We start from the raw sequence: 19710 nt of genomic DNA on the forward strand, positions 1-19710 counted from the left end.
GACAGTTTAGACTTGTCAGGTTCACCTGCATCCTATGCCCCTTTCATACTCAGGGTCATCTTGCTGTTTTACTGCACCCTTTAAATCCTACTTTCTAATCCAAGCCTAGAATTTTTGGACTAGATTTTTGATAATCTTATTTGAAGTAATCCAGCCCCTCTTTGTTACAGTGTATGCCCCTTTGTTACTTTGTATGCCCCTTGACTTAAGTACGAAATCACAGAATTCCAGAATGGGTCAGGTTGGAAAGGGCCACAGTGCATCATCTGGACCAACCTTCCTGTTCAAGCAGGGTCATCCCAGAGCACATGGCACAGGATTGTGTCCAGATGGTTCCTGAATACCTCCGGTCAGTGAGACTGCACAGCCTCTCTGCACAGTCTGTTCCAGTGCTTGGTCACCTGCACAGTGAAGTTGTTGTTCCTCATGTTCAGGTAGAACTTCCCGTGCATCGGTTTCTGCCCATCGCCTCTTGCCCTGTTTCCTGGCACCAGTGAGCAGAGCCCGGCTCCATCCTCTGACACCTCCCTTCAGGCACTGACAGACATTGATGAGGTTCCCTCTCAGTCGCGTCTCCTCGAGGCTGCACAGGCACAGCCCCCTCAGCCTTTCCTCCTAAGAGAAATGCTCCAGTCCCTCACCCACCCTCATTGCCCTCTGCTGGACAATAGTTACACAATCATTTTTGTAAAATAACTACACTAACTGTGTGTTACACAGTTATTCCCAAGAAGCGGGAATTACTCGGGCCTCCTTTCACTCCCTCCGCTGGTAAACAAAGCTCACTGAGGGACCACGAGCTCATCAGGAGCCATTGCTTAAGGCCGAAGTCAAATAAGACTCCTGGTGGTGTCGTTTACTTATCCCTGGCTTCCTCCACAGCTGGAGTATTTTTTGTCCCCCCACAAGAGGGATTACAGTCGAGATCCCCCGAGGGCCCTCACACTCGCACCGGCATCGAGGCGTGGGAACCCTGAAAACAGAGGCAGCCACGGCTCCCTCGAAAAGGGGACCGGGCGGTCCCTCGGTGGAACCGCCACACGGCTCCTCCCTCTGTGGGCGGCCGCGGGCCGGGCTGAGCCGAGCGCGGGGCCGGGGCCGCCCGTCCCCGCGGAACTACAGCTCCCGGCGTGCCCCGCGCCGTTCCCATGGCCACGGGCAGCCGGGCCCGCGCCCCGCGCAGCGATGCCCAAGGCCAGGTACCGGGAGCCCTGCCGGGGCTGGAGACAGGGGATCGCTCCCACTGCCCTGGGGGAAGGGGCCGGCAGCCGGGGAGGACATCTTGGAGTGGGAAGGAGAGAGGGAAGGAAGGAGGGCTTAAAACGGGTCGTTCCGGCCTCTACCCCTAAAGCGAGCGGGGCCGAGGGTCCTTGTCCGGTTACTTCTGTAAGGGACCCCATGTGAACTGGGTGTGCAGCTCTCGCTGCCCGAGCAACAGCTTCCCGGCACACCGAGCGCAGTTCCGGAGCTCTCCTGAGCTCCCCGAGCCGTGCTCGCTGCCGGCGGCCGGGAGCTGCCGGCTCCAGAGGCTGCCAGCCTTCCGCAGGCTCCTGACACGCCACACAGCCACTTAAAGGTGTCTTAGTACCGCAGTGGGCTGCCCGGGGAAGAGGTGGAGTGAACGTCCCCGGAGGTGTTTGAAGAAAAGCTTGGACGTGGCACTCGGTCTGGTGGTGTTCGGTCGCAGGTTGGACTAGATGATCTCAGAAGTCTTTTCAAACTTAATTGATTGTGTGATTCTGTGATTAAATGTACTCCAAGCAAAGCCTCCTGCTGCACGGCTGGTACGTGCTCGGTATGTGCCACAATTGGCTGTTGGGGTTATTGAGGAATGTCACTTGAGCTGGTTTGAAGGACTTCGACAGAGAGCAGGTGATGTGAAATAAGTAATCTACACCACAATAACCTTCATTTAAATGTTTTCAGGAATTACGGCCTAAGGTGTGTGTTTGCTCTAATTATTCTCTTCTTACTGTGTTTTCTTCCAACTAGTGATACTTTATGGGATCTTGCTATAGCTGAAGTGGAGAAGAGAGAAAATCCTGATAATGATGATGATGTCAAGCCAGGGGAAGTTTGGGAAAAATCAATATTATTTATGGGAAACAAAAACGGGGTAATCTAAATATCATACAATTCTACACTTTTCAAACATAATTTGTGTTTCGTATTTTCAGATTCATTTTCAGGTTCACTTAATTTTTAAGACATAATATCTCATGGTCTCATTTTACAGAGGTCTAATTGATTGCCAATACCTGTTTTAAGTACATTTCCTATTGCTATATTTGTCATGTATATTAGTTTATACTTATATTAATGGTAGCGTTACTTGATTCTGACTGAAAATTGGACTTAAGTTTCCACTATAAGGCTGCAAATAGTTACATGCATTTGCAGTTTTCTGGTACTTTATTATTGAAATGTTAAACGAATTTGATTTAGTGATACAACTTTATGCTTTAAAGACAGACTTCCTCTTTGTTTTTAATTTCCAGGGAAAGACCACTATCATATTGAGATGCCTTGAGAGGTATGTGTTAAAAATTTTAAAGCAATTTTCAGCTATAGATAAAAAACCAGTCATATTGTGTGATAATTCATAATACATGTATGCAGATGTGTTCTGTGACTGGTTGATCACTTAGGAATGAACTCATTCCCCTTCATTATAACCTTTCAGGTGACCCTTTCAGTCCTTCTCCAGTGTTAGCTGAAATGAGTCATTCCTTTGGGCTGGTGCTGCTGCTTCTCCTGTCTTCAGTAGCTGACACCTCCTGTCTAAAAGTGTCTTCTCTGTACTGCTCTCTCTAAGCCAAATTCTGAACTGACTAATAAATACAATCTAGTTAGTAACTGTAGAATTAACTTCCTTTTTTTAGAGGATCTTGACAAAATTCAGTTACTTTTCCTTTAGGGAAGAGTCTCCAAAGCCAACATTAGCCTTGGAATATACTTTTGGAAGACGGGCAAGGAGACACAATGCAGTGAGTATAAAGTATAATTTACCTTATCTTTATATATATACACACACTTAAAAATAACATAGAGAAACTCTTTTGCAGCCTAAAGATGTAGCTCATTTTTGGGAACTAGGTGGTGGAACCTCATTAGTGGAACTCATTCGAATACCAATCACTAGCCACAACATAAGGTAAGTGTAAATATTAAAATTCCAGAGTTAATTTGAGCTTTCCTTCAAACATTAGTAATCTCTAGACCTCTTTTTTTTTTTTTGTGGAAACCTCTTTCAAAGTCTAAGATAGAACATTTTCAGGGTTTTGCCAAGAATCACTGTAATACCGTGATGCTTTGCTTTAGTCTTCCTTTTCATGCTTCTCTCCTAAATAAACAAGTTCTAAGTAATCTGAACAAAACATAGAGGAAGTAGGTTGGCCTTAAGTAGATGGAACAAAAATACAGAAAGAGAGAACACATAATATCTTTATGCTCAGTGAAGAGCAGAAAACCAGACTTGGGACATACGAAAAATAAAATCTTGCTTCCTACTTCTGGTGCACACATAGATGCTCTTTCTGTAACAGTTATTTTTATGGTGAAAAACAAGGTCAAAAATTGTGACAAAATTTCCTCTTAATGAAAAAGTAATTTCATTACAGAGAGATTATTTGAAAACAAAAGGAAACTGAAATTTTGACCAAATTAAGAGAATGTATCCAGTCTTAATTATCCATTAAAGTAATGGATAGTATATGGAGAAGAAATGCATGAAAAGTTGCATGAAGAAATGACAAAGGTGATAGGGGGTACTTTTCATGGTTATTTTGGTTAGGGAAGATGGGAGTTAAAAGGGGAGAAGAGGATCAAAAGATAAGTTTTGTAATACGATGTATTGCTTTATTTCATTGGTATTGAGCTTTAACTTCTGTAGGGAAGAAAAAGGAGAGATACTGTGTTTCTTGGGTACATTTGCTCCTGTTTTGACTACTGAGATAATGCCATTATTTGCTGAGAGACTAAGACAGAGGAAATAAAAACACTTATGGTATGTGAAGCTCTTTGTCTCTAAAACAGCTTAGGAGAGAAAAAATTAAGTATAATTTTTCAGCCCCAGACTAAATTAAATTAATTGAGCTCTATCTCCGTCTTCCTTTTTTACTGATATGGGATTTTTTGATGTGGAGAATCTTAAGATTATTTGCTGGGATAGCAGTGTTCTATGAGAATAATTCAGTTCACAAGGCAATATTTTAACATGCCAATAAAAATTCTACCATTTCAGCAAATATAAGTGCATTTTGTTGGTTTTCTCATCATTGTAGTCAACCAATTTGGTTATTTAAAAGTTCCATAAACTATATTCAGTTTAATTAAGAGACTTTTCACCAGATTTTTCTTCCCCCACAGCATTTTAAAATTAAATTGAACACTTAGTTTGCTTTGTAGCTGTTGTAATACCACTCAGATCTGAAATCCCCTTTTTCAAGTCAGGCTAGAATGAGATAGAATGATGGCATTCATTCAGATTACTGCATTTGCAATGATCTTTACACATGCACTTAAATGCAGCTGCTGTTTTGGGAGGCAGGGTTTTAGAAAGAGAGGACTTCAGATGTAAAACATTTCTCATCAACAATCCACCTTTAAAAGTCTGGTAGTAGCTGAGGATGTCATGAGTACTCTTTTATCTTTTAGAAGACTTTTCTCATTTTTTTCAGGTTCCAGCAAATTGTCACAGTCCATGACACAGAATATTGTCCTTAACCAGGTTTTCTTCCTTTCATACTAGAAAAGAATAATGAAAGTAGGGAGCTTTCCCAGGTATACAGGGAATAGCCATTGGCTAACATTGTTTGGTCTGGGGTTGTAGACTTATTAGATGGCAGGGATGCATAACACCAGAAATCCTCAGTCATACAGGAAGGAGATACAGGGCTGAGGATATTTCCATATTTTACTGTTTGAAGACAGTCCCCAAAAACAATGATTGATTGAAAGTTGCCAAAATAATAGTTCTGAACAAGAGACAAGGGAAAGGTTTCTCGAGAGTGCAGAATATTCCTAACGGCCATCTTGCTTTGCTGTCACATTTAATTCTGTCTAGGCAGTTAGATCTTCACATTTGCACTACAAGTGTGGTTTTGTATGAAAATGCTGACTGCCTCATGTGCTATATATGTGACCATGTAATGCCTGTTTAATAGGTCATTTGCTGTAGTTCTGGTATTGGATCTCTCCAAACCTAATGAACTCTGGACTACTATGGAGAGCCTTCTGCAGGTCACTAGGAGCCACGTGAACAAAATCTTAACCAAACTAGAAAAGACAAAGCCTGAAGTAGCTGCTGAAATTAAACAGAGAATGTGGAACGATCTGCAGAGGGATCACCCTGTAAGTTACTTCTAATATTTTCTCCAGATGTCACAGGCCTTTATACAGTTAAAGATAATGCTTTTGAAAATCATAAACAACTCTTTTAGATTTTTATGCATGACTGAAAATCCATTTGATGTAGATGAACCTGTTCACTGGAAAATTATAGCAATTTAATAAAAATTCAATAAGAGCAGAAACAAGGAAAGAAGGTTTCTTATATCTTTTTGTTAGATATCTAATGTGATTGTTATGGCATGTTACACCAATCAAAAGAAATAGTTTTAGAGTAGCAGTTTGCTTTTTTTCCCCCTCATCTTTTTAAAATGAAGATGAAAACTAGAATGTACAAAAGTCATCTAGCAAGAGACTAGCTGAAGGTACAAATTTAAGCAAAGAATATAGTTATAACAGCCATCAACATGACTATATACTTTGCATTTATTTAAATGTCTATCACAAACTCAATGCCTTTTGATAATCTGACAACTAATTAAATTATAAAGTTTCAGAAATGTTAACATCAGTCCTTTAAACATAATTGCTAACTAAATCTCTGGAAAAGCTAAACTAGATTATGCACAATAGAAATGAAAAGTCATTGTGCATTAAACCTCTGCAAATGTTGTGTGTATATAATGCATAAATAAGTATTCAACAATTCAAAGACCTGGCATGTAAATCTAGTTACTGTAACTTCTATAAAATGCTTCAATACAGCAAGTTCTTACAGAGCTCAGAAATTTAAAAGTAACTCAAAATATATGAGAAAGCAACATATGCAGCACTCCATAGATTTAGCATATGGGATTTGATATTAGGATTATTTTGGTTTTTACTCTTAGAGAAGGCAATTCATAAAAAAGATAACACCTACATGCACACCTGGCAATAAATTATGACCACAGTGTCTGGTTTCATATAAGTGTTTACATATCAGAAAATTGCAAGCTTATTGCAATAAAGAAAAATAATAATGCTATTAATTGTTCTGGAAACTTGGTATTCTTGCTCTGTAGGAAACAATTATACCTTCTGAACTAAAATTTCTGCTAGCTTCCATTATCAGACATCAGTAATGCAAATAAAATATTATATTTCTGCTTGGTTCTCTTCTTACGTTCATCATTGTTCAAAGAAAAATTTTATAAATTTATTAAAAGAAAATGCTATCTTTTATAGTCAAATCACAGTTTATGGAGATCTTTATGTGCCTTTTAATGGCTAAACATATTTTTATCATGAACAGGAATCAGTGAAATACTTAAATTTCACCAGCCTGGCTAAATAATTATTTCTATGATGATAAAAATGTCAGTTGCAGACCTTGTTTAAAAAGGCTGGATGCATCTAAAGTCAAAAATAAATTCCATAGTCAAAACATGAATAGGGTTCAATGCACTAGTTTCAAGGTTTCTGATGTTATCCCAAATTTTCCTCTTAGTTATGAAATGAAAGCTATTTTCTTAGTTTTATATTCTGTATACTAGTTTTTAAGTTGTGATAGTTTTGTTCAAAGCTTTTGCTTTGACAGTGTATGAGTGAAGCCATTATTTCTCCTCTCCAAGTAGATGATTTTCAGTATGTGCAGCTTCTGTCAATTTTCTGTCATTTAACCTGTCTGTGAAATCCCTGGGGTTAGAGGGAGCAGTTGGACCAACCTCTGCTACAACACATCTTTCTTGCACTGCTGCAGCCAAAGCAGCTTGAATAAACAATTGCTTGAACACAAGGGGATTATTTAATTTCATATGGACTACAGCAAACCCTTCCAGATCACTTGGAAAGTCTTGTAATTCACTTATTAAAATTTTTATCCCACATTAGCTATTTAGCACTTAAGTCTGCACTGTCAGACCTGTTTTCCTCCATTAATACTGATTCACATTTTCAAAACTGTTGGACAATGTTTCCTCTTTGTGCTGATATCAAAAATTTAAAATTCACATTAAGTATTAAGTGTTTGGAAAACATGATGTGGGGAGGACAAATGTGTGACAGAAACAAATAATTCTTTTTCTTGAGATTTTGTCTGTATTCTTCTAGATTTTATCCAAGGAAGGTGAATGTGTCAAAAATTCAGTTCTACTAATACAGCCTGGGAGGTGTTCTGTGAATACCTGAGGTTTTTCCCTCTCTTCCTTTCCCATCTAATAATGTAATATAGAGTGTAAAAGCCCTTTTATGCCAGTAAGTCTTCTGACTGCTCAGAGGGATTATTTCCTCACCATTTAGGAAGAAAATGGGAAAATGGTAAAGTATTATATGGATAGTACAATAAAGTTGATTCCTCTACTTTAAGGTTTGGAAAACCTTGTCTTCTGTGAATTAATTTTAACCCTTTTCAGTTGCTTTAACAGTTGCAATGTTCTACAGTTTGTTTACAGAACTTAACTGTCCTATATCTTTTTAACAGGACTATGCATTAGTTGACCCTTTTCCAATACCCTTGGTGATAATTGGAAGCAAATATGATATTTTTCATGTAAGTAATACTTAAGTACATTTGGAATAATTGAATTATTCCCAGTAAATATTCTGTGTACTAAAGTTTCACTAATATAATAGTAATCTTTTGAACTTGAGTGTGGATCTACCACAAAAAAAAAATAATCTTTCCATCCAACAGCATTAAGGAAGGCCTACTGTCATTCCTTCACAAAACACCCCCAAACTGATGATTTTTTTGAGATGTACTTAGAAAATGTTGAGACACTGCAGACCAAAAAGGGAAGCAAGAAAACACCATGTGGATGATTTCTTTTTATAATGAGAGAAATCCACGTGTTGCCTGTGACAGCGGCTGTAAGTTTATGGCAGTGAAAGAGGGTTGCATCTCAAGTCAGCTGATCAGATTTTTTTTTTGGTAGTTGTGGCAGCTTCAGTCTGTAAAAAGAAGTAAACTTCTTTTAAAGTACTTCCTAAGTCTCCAGAGACAAGTGAGTAATTACACCTTTTATGGAGGGGAGGAAAGAAATGTCATAGTATCAAACATATGTTTGATTTTTAGCAGTCTTACTGGCAGCCTGTGCTTCTCTGGATGGCTACACAGTGCACTTGATACCTGGCTGACTCTCTTGAGTTACTGAATTCTTTATTAATAAAGGGTCTTGCCTTCTCTCATACCAAAGCTTTATGCTGAGCCATGACCTCCTTAAATGACTCTCATGTAATAAGGACAAAATGCCAACATGATTTCTTTGGGGGTCTCGGGTTGCCTTCTGCAGGTGTCACTGAGACCAAGTTTTCATCCATTTTATCCAGGGAAAGCTATCTGTATGATCTTAGATTAAAAAGACATTGATGAAAAGGTGTTTTGTTGCACCTTTCAAATTTTGCAGGTATTACAATTTAGAGAGTGTATACCCAAAGATTTACTTAAATATTTTCACAAAAAGAAAAAAAATCCTTATTCTTCTAGTAGGCTGCATTTCTACTGGAAAAAAAAATTAAAACAATATCAAACAAATAAAATGAAAATTAAATGTACATTCTCAATTTAAAAACTTTTCCTGGACTAACATATTGCCTGAATTGGGCTCCATCTGTAAAAAAGAAACAAAGAGAAATTGTGACATTTCTTTTCAGAGTAGGCTGTTACTGATTCTGTCTTAAGATGTAATTATGCTGACAGCTGAAAGCCTTATATATTGTAGCTTAAGTGCATTGCAGTTTATATAAAAAAAAGTTCTAACTGTAGTACTTTTGGTTTTGTTTCTTACATCTGTGTTTCACTATCAACTTTTTCAGGAGTTAGACTCTGAAATGAGAAAAATAATAAGCAAGACACTTCGATTTGTTTCACATTATTATGGAGCATCATTAGTGGTGTGTATATTCACTTTCTATTTAAGGATAGAGAAGATAAACAATATCTGTTAGAAAACAGTATTTTTTTAAAATAGTACAGTAAAATTCCTAGAGAAAATGGGATTTCATTGGTTTAACAGTAACTTTCTTCATGGGGCTATATCTGTTGAAGAAGATATAGCCCCATGAAGAAGAAGTCACTGTACTGGCAGAGCATGAATGGATGGACATGCCTTGTGAACAAACAAACTACACAATTCCCAATGTCAGCAAAACAAAATGAAAATAGGTACCTGTTAGCCAGCATAGTTCCTGGATTGAGTTTACTGTATCTTGGGCAATTTATTTTTTTGGTACAAAAAGGGAAAACGGGAAAAAGTGATTGCCTTAGATTGAATTAAAGAACTGGCCCTTTTGGTAGAAGCATGAACTTACATCAAGTGACTCAAGGGCTCCTTTTCACAGTAGTTTATGTATACCAGATTACTACATTTAGGGTGTTGAAGAAGGAAAGGAGCTTCCTTACAGAATTGGGTAGAAAGATACCAACATGAGGACAATTAAGTATTTATTCTAGTTTTTCAGGTCATCCTGAAACAGTCCAAAAACACTGCCCCTTAGGCTCACTGTGCATCAGAAGATGGGTCTCAGTGTATCAACCATTATTTATGTAATAAATAATATTAATATTAGCGTAGTGATTATCAAAACAACTTATGTGTACTTTGAATACTTATAATCCCAGCATGTCCTTTTTCATCCATGTAAAGCTATTTCACTTTGACACATGAATTTGTCTTTTGTTAACTGAGAGTACAACGGCCTTGGTTGGGGTTTTTTTTAGTATTTAAGCATTATTGTAATTAAAAATTACAACTAGAATATAAAACTCTTTGTCTGCTAAATCCTCATTGTCATTGAAATGAGAGGGAGAAACTTAATTTCCCACAGCAGGGATCTGACTTCTTTTTCAAAGACATGAATCTATTAGGATACAAAAACCTTTAGACAGGAAGAAGCATGTTGTTTGAGAATATATTCTGAGAACTGCTTTCTGATAAATCTGTACTGTTTTGCCACTTTTAAGCTGGTTTTATTACAATTATATTGTTATTTATTACATTTCTAAATGTTTGTGGTATTCTGGTTATTTTTTAAAGTAATTTAAAAACTCATTAATTTTGGGAAAAAAAATGTGTCTTGCACATATTTCAAAAGTTTTGAATCTGTTTTATGCTACTTTTTAACCTTTCTTGACCTATATATTCAGTAAAAATACATTTATGTTTTTGAAAGGGAATGTGAGATTTAATTCTAGTCAATTCAGTGAACATATACCAAATTTATTTGAGTCAGTATTAATTAGCAAGGCTCTCTCTTTGTAGATGGCAAAATGCAATGTATCTATGATGGAAGTTCATAATATATTATGTTTTCTGATTCATTTAGTTTACCAGTAGATCTGAGGCTCTCCTGCTGAAAGCCCGTGCTCTTATTAATCATTTGGCATTTGGCTATGATAAAAGGTAACATTATTGTTAACTATTAAATGTCTTGCTCAGAGCCTAAAATTATTTAATAAAAATATTTTAATAATGAAAACTTTTTTTTTTTTCCTTAAATATTATCTCTGAAAGATTTTTGTTCATGGACTTGGACTCCAGTGACTCAACTGCCTATCTCTGCTAAGGACAGTGATAACTCCTGAGTTATCACTGAGTTGAGTGATAACTCGAACCGATGAATGAAAAACGTGATTACCAATGGAATTGAGTACTATTTTATTTACATGTATTTATATGCAAACTCCAGTAAGACTTTAGTCTTGGCTACAATAATATTGATTTTTGTTGATTGCTAATTGCTCACTTGATAAATTTTCTTTTTTTTCTGTTTAGCAAGTCTGTATCAGTGGATCCCAGCAAACCTCTCTTTATACCAGCAGGCCTGGATTCCATGAGCCAAATAGGTTAGAATATTTCTTGTTCATTGTTGCTTAATTATTTTGAAAACAAGAAAAACATTTTAAGCAAATAGATAAATTAGAGCACATCAGTATCAGTTTTAACAGATTATTAATGGAAATAGCTTATAGGTTTTAGAATTATGGTTATATATATTCTCAGTATTTTACTGAGAATTATTTGTGTAGGTTTGTTAGGTAGTTTAATAAAGTCTCTGGACTATGTAAAACAGTAAAGTACCAATAAGCTTAGACCTGAAAGAAAACAAAATATACCATACCTCTCAGCACATTTCATGGTAGGAGATCAATTTTTTTTCAAACTTGTTGCAGCTTGTCAGTGTTGAAAGTAAAATACTAAATTAGATGGATCATTATGCAAAATTACTTTGTGATTTATGTTGTTATGACAACAACTTGTCTTACGTGTGCTGTGATCCTCAGGACCACCACCTGCCTCCGACAGTGATCTTGGAAAGATGCGTGCCAACACGCCTTTGGAACTATGGAAAAAAGTATTTGAGAAAACATTTCCTCCCAAGGTAGGGATATACATGCCATGCACACAGCTGCTTTTCTCACAGAACAGCAGCAATATCCCTGCTCCTTTTTGTGTTTCAAGTCCACTGTCTGGAATTGCAGTCTCACTTAGCAATTCTCTTTAATACATTTTTTAAATATAAAGACTTGTATGTAGTAGTTCTTCTACATCTTCAGTTGCCTTCTACATTTAGAAATTATGAAAGATGCTGTTCTCAGTATAAATTGCCCCAACATGATAAAGACTAAACTTTTCAGAACCTACAGAAATGTTATTTTTCATGTTAGTTTTCCTCATAGCCTTTAAAAACACAATAAGCAAATGTTTGCCCCTGCACTCACCCCTTCAAGTTCCCCCTGAACTCCCCCTGAAACAGCTGGAGAAATGAATACACTTCTCATCTTGCAAGCTCCATCGCTGTTCATATGACTATCAGTCTAATTAAAGATTTAAACATTTGCCAAATAGATTCACAGTCTCCTGTTTTGGTTCCACAGCAGGCTTTAACCTTTGAAGCTATTTTTATGCATTGTAAACTTCTTTCTCCATTGCCTCACTTAAGAAGTAGAATTCTGCTTTATTTTATTCCATCACTGGTATTATTGCCTTCTTGCTACTTCCATTTGATATGATTAAGGAGAAATGTGCAGGACAATATTTAAAAAAACCCTCCTCATTTGATAGTTTTTCTTACTATTAGTGTTTTTGCTTCTTTGGAATTTAAGTTTTGTTTCGTTCAAGGCTAGGAAATGAAAAATTAGATATTTGGCACAGATAGCAATCAGTTTCTCAGCTATTTCTCAGCTTCTGATAACCAGAACTGAATTCTGGTCATGAGTATTAAATGGTTTAGTAGGGACAACCTCAACTGTGCCCTAACATCATGGACCAGAAATGATATTTTCATTTTGATATTCAAGAATAATAACCAGCCACCAGATAATATTTTATGCCCTTTAGAGTCTAGCTGCACTGTTACTTTTTCTTCATTTTACTAATAGAACAGCTTTTTTTTTTTTTTTAACTACTCTGTGTCCTGTAGCACAAATTTATTCCATAAATGCAAGCTTTTAGTATATTTTTATTAAAAACAAATATTTTCACTTCTGTAGTGTGGCTTTTTCTTATTAAAATAATAAAAATTCCATCATTTGGGGTTTTGTCTTTTCTCCTTTTAGAGTTTCTGTGATTTACAAGATACCAAGGACCCTGCACAGGATAATCAGTACACTGAGTATGAAGTTGATGTCATGAGAGCTCAGAAAAACCAGGTGTGTGGTAATTCTCCAAATGCTGTTCACAGTCAGGTATTCCAGAATCACCAATACTGTTGAACTAATAGCATATACTCATACCTCCCCTTTTTGCCCCTAAATAATTTCAGCCTTAGATTCCAGTTTAGTAGTTAGTAGTGAGGTTTTTTTCCTGCTGTAAAGATACTAAGCCAGTAGACCATTGTTAGATCTCAAAGTTTTGGCTCTGAATTTCTTTAGAAATTAATAATTCAAATTTTCCCTCAAAACTATTCTCTAGCATAAACTCACTAAAATAAACTTCAAAGCTTTCTTGACAATCATTTCCTCATTTCTTCACCCTGTACTCTCATCTGAATGTGGACTAACACAAAGTGTAGGAAGCAGTATCAAGGTCTGTGGTGGGGACTATTCTTTCTCCTTCAAAACTTACATAAACTGGAAAAATACTGAGATGATAACATTTCTACCTTGAATTTTCAGGTTACAGACATTTTATCTTAAACAGAGTGAATGGAATTATTCCACAGTGATAATGTGGCTTAATCCCTGAATTCCAGAAAAGGCTTTTAGTGGGAAAAGGGTCTTCTATTTTTTCTTATTAATTTTGAAGAGTTTCTGTGTTTCTCTAAATTAGTGGGGAATTAATTTTATGGAAAAATTCTGTGGCAAACAAGATGAAGGTTAAAGGATTGCCTTACAGCTATCAGTATATAACATCAGCTGAGTAGCAGTACTGTATATAACAGTTTTCATCAGTATCATAGGTATGGGTCTGTTAAAATCAAAGCAAGATTTATCCAAAGAATAAAGAAATTTCAGAAGTCCCCTGCAGCCTTTGAACTTGCACATTACCTGCAATATCTTGTTAATGTAGGTATCAGTTCTGAATTTCTGTCACATCAAGAGCAGTCTTAGAAATCACTAAAATTTGTAAGCACACTGCTTTTGGAATTTATAATACATACTCAGAATAGCTCCATATCTCAAAATAACTATATAGTGTACTAGGTTTGTTAGTTTTACATAATAATACATTGAAAAAGCAGACACTGGTATGTATTGATTAAATCATACAGGAAATTATTAATTTTCTGTTTTTAAACAAAAGAGACAGACTTTTAGAATCCTAATCTGTTCAAGGGCATTGCAAACCTTTATAGCTTCTTTTTGTTGGACTACTACAAGTAATTTGATCATTACAGAGAAAATTACTTTTGTTATCTGCAGTTATTTCCTAAGTTTTTATCACAAAGTTTAATTTTTACAAGATTATTTGCACATTATTAAAATGTTTTATATCAGGAATTTGAAATGCACCAAGCTAGAAATATACATCTAAAAGAAAAGCACTCCCTAGTTGCAGTGTTCTTCTGTTTTCCAGTTCAATGGAAAGCAGCATAAAAATTATATTTTTAAAGCAACTTTTTAAATTCATCATATGTCTGACATTCTTTATAGAGTCTCATGGCATCTGTTGTGTATGAGGACCAGTATATTAAGATGGTCAATATGCAACGTGTTGCTGATGAAATCATGGGACCTAATGCAAAATTAAAATTATCATGTGATGGCAGGGAATGTTTTCATGTTATCATTTTTCTCGGTTACTTTTGGTTAATTAATGTTACTTTGGACTCCAGGTGATAGCCTATTTGCTTTTTTATCTCAAAGATAAGCTTTAAAAGAAAAAAAAAGCACAAAACCAGCAAGGAAAGCAAAAAACAGCCCATCATCACTGCATCTGATAGAAGAACGAGCAATACCTGACTGAGTCAGTCTTGGTCAAGACTGCTCAATAATACTGCAATATAGAGATAACTGTGGCAATACAAAGTTTAAATAAATCATTTCCAACTTTGTAATTTTGATTGAAGGATTTGCCTGCATTCTAGCAGAGTAAAAGATTGAATTTTAATTCATGAGTATAAAATAAAGAAATAGGTAAAAAATCAAGAAAGTCCCTGGTTGACTCCAAGATACTGTCAGCATTTATCTGAGATGCTGTTTGTCTGTAGAAGTTTAGAGTTCAGGTCATCAGCATTCTGACATAACTGTTTTCTTTTAGACCAGATTATTTTGCCTCTTTAATATTTTCAGAGTTAACTATGAGATGTATCACTTTCTTTCTAAACATTTTTGCTCTGGAAAGCTCTCTTAGGCTGTCTTTTCCTCACTGTGCCTTTCTTCAAGATGGAGCACAACTCTTTCTCAACTATGTCTTTTCAGAATTCTTTTCCTAGTTCTTGCCCCACAGACATACATAGCAGAGATTTATATCAAATAGTGCTGTTGGAACTGTTTACTGCTTTCCATTCCCTGTAGTTAAGCTACTGAGAGAGTAGCTTAATTCTCTGAGAGAGAATACAGCACCAGGGACCCTTTTGAAATTCATATTTCTAATGTAATTCTTAACTAGCAGATTTTCTCCAGGAATTACTGGAATTTCGGGGTTTTTTTGCAGGGCTTTCAAGATTCAAAAAAATAGTCATTCTGCATAGCGGTTAGGCCTTAAATGTCTAGGTTTCATTTAATTCTTCATACATAAACCACATGGAAATCTTGTCATCCTCTATCCATTCCCTGTTAGCTTTTTGTCTTTTGATGCTTTCAGGTCACCTTAATTTGGTTTTTGGTACACACATAACTTGAATAAGAATGAAGTATTTTAAAACATGATTTCTGATTAGAGGTACATATATATATCTGCATCTGTGAGCACCTATGTAGAGCATGGAAGTCTTGTTCCTTAACTCCTAAATATTTGTGGCTATAAGAGCCTGGCACATAGGAATGTCTCTTTTCTTTAGAAATGCTCTCTGCCACAGATGCAAGTACTCTAAGGTGTCTTTTTGAAGGTTATTCTTTATTTCCTGTTACGCCTTTACTGCTAATACCCAAAATAAGGTGCTTAGACCTTTTGATCTGGCCATTTGACTGCAGCTTCATTCATTGATGCAACAGATAAAGCTCAACCTTGAGCTCAAAGAACCAGAGCACCTCCTATTCAGTTGATTCAGAAATCATGCAGAGCCAAAGTTCACACTGACTCCTATTACACAGAGCTATTACTTCAGGGGTTGGTGCCAGTTCTTGCTGAAGCCTCATGCCATGAAGTAAAGGCAAAAAAGTAGATGCCTGGTGCCATTTGGAGTCAGCTAACAAGTCATGGAAGCAGATCTTAACAGACAGAGGGGTAACTGTTAAGACTATAAAAAGTCATAAACACAAGAAGATACTATATCTCACAAGGAAGAATAGTTGCATTTCCCCTAAGATTGCAGCAACCTAATCAACCATGGCACTCAAAACCAAATATCATTTCCATGTCATATCGGCAGCTGACACGGGGACTGTTGGCCAACAGACCAAGAGCCATAGTTTTTCAGCATACTTAGCTGATGTGAACATACTGCTGAATTTCAGGAGACCATTTCAGTCTCTTTCCACAAAACAGAAGACTTCATGCTGTGCCATGAACCGTTGGCAATACCAGTGTTACTGGGCAGAGAAATATAACAGGCCCCTACCTTAACCTGCATTACAGAGCAGTACCACTTTTCATTTTCTCCACAGGAGGACGTGTGCTAGTCTTCATAAAAGAAAAAGTTATTTAGGGTATTTACTCAGCTGCCAAGAACAAGCTTTCTTGTTTTCACAATAAGGCATATCCAAATGGGTAAAAAAAAGATTTCATTTTAAAACCAAATTAAAAACCATTATTAGAGCACATTATTAGCACTGTTATTAAATTTTCTACTAAAGTTTGTGTGCTTAAGACTTTTAATTAATATTTCAGTATTTGGTTCCTTTCACCATGTTCCAGATTGAGGGCACTTACAGTAAGAAACTGCATGAAAAGGAAAGTTGAAGCCATATCAGTCACTCAGAACAGAGGAAATACAACAATTAAGGCCTTTCCTACAATCTTAATTTTTCCTTCTTGTTTGTAGACGTTGTAGTATTGTCTTTAATTACATGATCATATACTATTTTGCTGATGTCTCAATTCAATTGCTCAGTATTTCTTTTTATTATCCTTATTCTTTATGTACCTTATTTTTCAACCTGCCATTCAGACACTTCAATGAACACAAAAGTATTAATTTTTTTTTCTCTGAGAGTGTGTGGTAACGTTATCTTATCTGAGTGCCTCACAAACATCAGTTAAGTCTTTCTTCCAAATCCCTTTATGAGATTAGGTGTGATCTTCCCCATTTGACAGATGAAGAATTTACAGAAACACGGAACTACAGAAGCATTAAGGTTTAAAAAAAAAAAAAATTAAGCCCACTTTATGCCAATGTTGAGACATCTGTGATAAGCTGCTAGCACTAATTATATTTAAAGCACTCAGAGCGCATTAAAAGCACATTTAAATTGCAATTATTTTTTCTTTGTATATCTGACCTCTGCCCCCTACACTTGCACCCACAAAACAAGCATAGCATAATGCTAGCATGAAGATTTTGGTGTACTTTGAGATATATTCTTTTGTAGGATCTTCTTTCATTTTGGAGAGATGATCTCTTAGCTGACTGTATCATCTGTCTATTCTACAATTCTACTCATGTTTTTGCTGAAAAAAATCTTTAGAAATTACTCCTGATAGTACACACCTCTACATAAAATTTGGCGGAGGAAAGTGTTTGTAATGGTACTAGAACATTCTGTTACAGGCTTCAGTGATCCCAGTTGACTGAGATGAGGTAATTTGTATACCTTGCTAGCACTCTACTGATGTAAAGTACATCAAAATGTCGCTCCCTACATGACAGCAAATGTGTCAAAATTCATAGCACTTTTAGGATAATTTTGTTAAATATAAAAATATAGAACATTTTTTCTACAGTGAAAAGTGTTTGTACATACCTACATTTGCAAATAAATATGTGAAGTTTCTGGAGACTTTGAGTAATGAGAAAATTAGCTTAATATGTATTTATGTTTCTTTTTTAGGAACTTGAACAATACAAAAGAAATGCCTCTAAATCCTGGAAAGAAATGGATTTTGACTCTGATTGATGAACTGTTCTCTCTTAAGTATTTACAAAATTACTTACTTTAGTATTTACAAAATTACTTTTATCATTTTTACATTACATTATAAATTTCATCTGATGAAGCTGAAAATATGTAATACCAAACTATGAAGTTAGTATTTATTAAGCAACCCTGTTTTTATTTTTCATAAAAGGAGCTGTTTATTCACTCAGACCAAATTTGTTTTATCTTGGCACTGGCAAAGAGGTTTAAAAATTGGGGAGAAAAGAATTCTAGATTGCTCTCAGATGGGTTTGTATATGAAGACTAGCATTAGTCAGTTCTACTTATTTTATAACACATTATTTGATTTACTTTTGAATATTTCTACCCTAAGCATATATTTAAGTATAAACAAGTTTTCATACCCAAAATATGAAATTGCATAGTGTTTTAGGCATCTTTTTGTAGTTCAAAATCAAAGCTTAAAAAATACTTGCGTAATTGTTTGATATATTTGAATAAATAAATAAAACAGGCACAATAAAGTGGAGTTAAAACCATTTTTGACCTGAATTCAAAAGTGTGCTTTCTCTCTATCACAGAACCATAGTTTAATATAGGACTTATTTCTTGCAATGTATAATGTCACACAGAGTTTAGAAGATGGATATTTCTGTCACATATTCAAATTATAGGAAGTCAGTCTAATTAATTTGACAGATACTGAGAATATTATTGATTCACATTCAGCCTAAACTAGTAATGGGTTTTTGTCCATGCACACCTCACTAGTGTGAGATGCAGTGAGTGTTCTGAGAATACACAAAATAATCCAGATTAAAGCCAGAAGTGTCTCTTGAGAGCTCAGACTTGTCAGAGAGTGAATGTCTGCATAGTCATTTGGCAAACCAGATCAACCCTACATGCTCATAAAAATGGGAGAGACAGACTAATCTGGTATCTTGCCAGCTATTTAGAGCTATTTGTTATTTTTAACATATTTGTTCACCAGATGTTTTTCTGATAACATATCTCAGAATATTTTACATAAAGATATGAGAAAAATACACTTAAGTGGAAATCCTGGTCTACCTTGAGGATTTGATTTAAAGTTCTTTGTTATGAACTGCCTCATCTCAAAACTATTATATAAAACCAGTTATATAATTACAGAATTTTAAGATACAAATATACTTACCTCCTTGGAGAAATCTATCTCTGCAAAAACTAATTTCTTCACAGAACATGAAAATAAGAGACAAAATTTAGAAATGTCTGTGTCTGTTATGTTTTCAGTTTTGAAAGGCCCATGAGAGTAATTTCCAAGATGAAAATTACATTGCTTCTGACAAACAACTTCTATACTTTTTCCCTAGTTAAATTGACATTTTATTAAATAAAACCAAAACATTATTAAACAAACATTTTTTTCCTAGTAATTCATAAACTGCTTCCAAAACAAGATTCAAACTTGACAGTGAAAAGAAATAATTGATATAAATAACCTGTCTTTACTGATTTACCATCATTTACAAGGCAAAAACAAGTTGGATAACTTTGATTTCTGATACTTCTTCAAGATCCTGTACTCATCAGCTGTATAGCGTGTATAAGATTAAAGTGGAGTGATTTCTAGATTCTGTCTTTACACGTATTTGGTTGTTTCCCTTCTACAGATTCTTCAAATGATATCAAAACAAGGCATAAGACCGAAAATACAGTTCTAGAAATGAGATTTACTAGCAGTTGGACCCCTCTGCTTATTAGTAGTGGTTAAAAAACAAAATAGTGGGGAAAAAAAATAGAGCACCATAGATACATTG

General features: G+C 35.7%; 1 protein-coding gene across 5 annotated transcripts; it reads left to right on the forward strand.

The window, feature by feature from the left end:
• The first annotated feature begins 1091 nt into the window (after nt 1-1091).
• DYNC2LI1 (dynein cytoplasmic 2 light intermediate chain 1) lies at nt 1092-19524 on the forward strand. Of its 5 annotated transcripts, none has more exons than XM_015622731.3 (13): nt 1092-1199; nt 1993-2116; nt 2499-2533; nt 2918-2987; nt 3066-3154; nt 5166-5352; nt 7751-7819; nt 9085-9162; nt 10594-10670; nt 11043-11113; nt 11552-11649; nt 12827-12919; nt 17861-19524. In XM_015622731.3, the coding sequence occupies exons 1-13, from the start codon at nt 1186-1188 to the stop codon at nt 17924-17926; spliced, it is 1071 nt and encodes a 356-aa protein (XP_015478217.1). In that variant the 5' UTR covers nt 1092-1185; the 3' UTR covers nt 17927-19524. The 5 variants fall into 5 exon arrangements, with proteins under 5 accessions (XP_015478217.1, XP_015478216.1, XP_018861696.1 ...); XM_015622730.3 differs by lacking the exon at nt 1092-1199 and adding an exon at nt 1694-1784; XM_015622733.3 differs by lacking the exon at nt 1092-1199 and adding an exon at nt 1714-1795.
• Nucleotides 19525-19710: the final 186 nt, after the last annotated feature.

The sequence above is a fragment of the Parus major genome, chromosome 3, assembly GCF_001522545.3.
Source record: "Parus major isolate Abel chromosome 3, Parus_major1.1, whole genome shotgun sequence".
In the NCBI taxonomy this organism is placed as follows: domain Eukaryota; kingdom Metazoa; phylum Chordata; class Aves; order Passeriformes; family Paridae; genus Parus; species Parus major.

Coding starts and splice junctions, on each gene's coding strand:
- DYNC2LI1 (XM_015622730.3), top strand. CDS start 1,750: ATGTACTCCAAGCAAAGCCTCCTGCTGCACGGCTG. Junction 3,155..5,165: donor ATCACTAGCCACAACATAAG/GTAAGTGTAAAT, acceptor CCTGTTTAATAG/GTCATTTGCTGTAGTTCTGG. Junction 7,820..9,084: donor GCAAATATGATATTTTTCAT/GTAAGTAATACT, acceptor CAACTTTTTCAG/GAGTTAGACTCTGAAATGAG.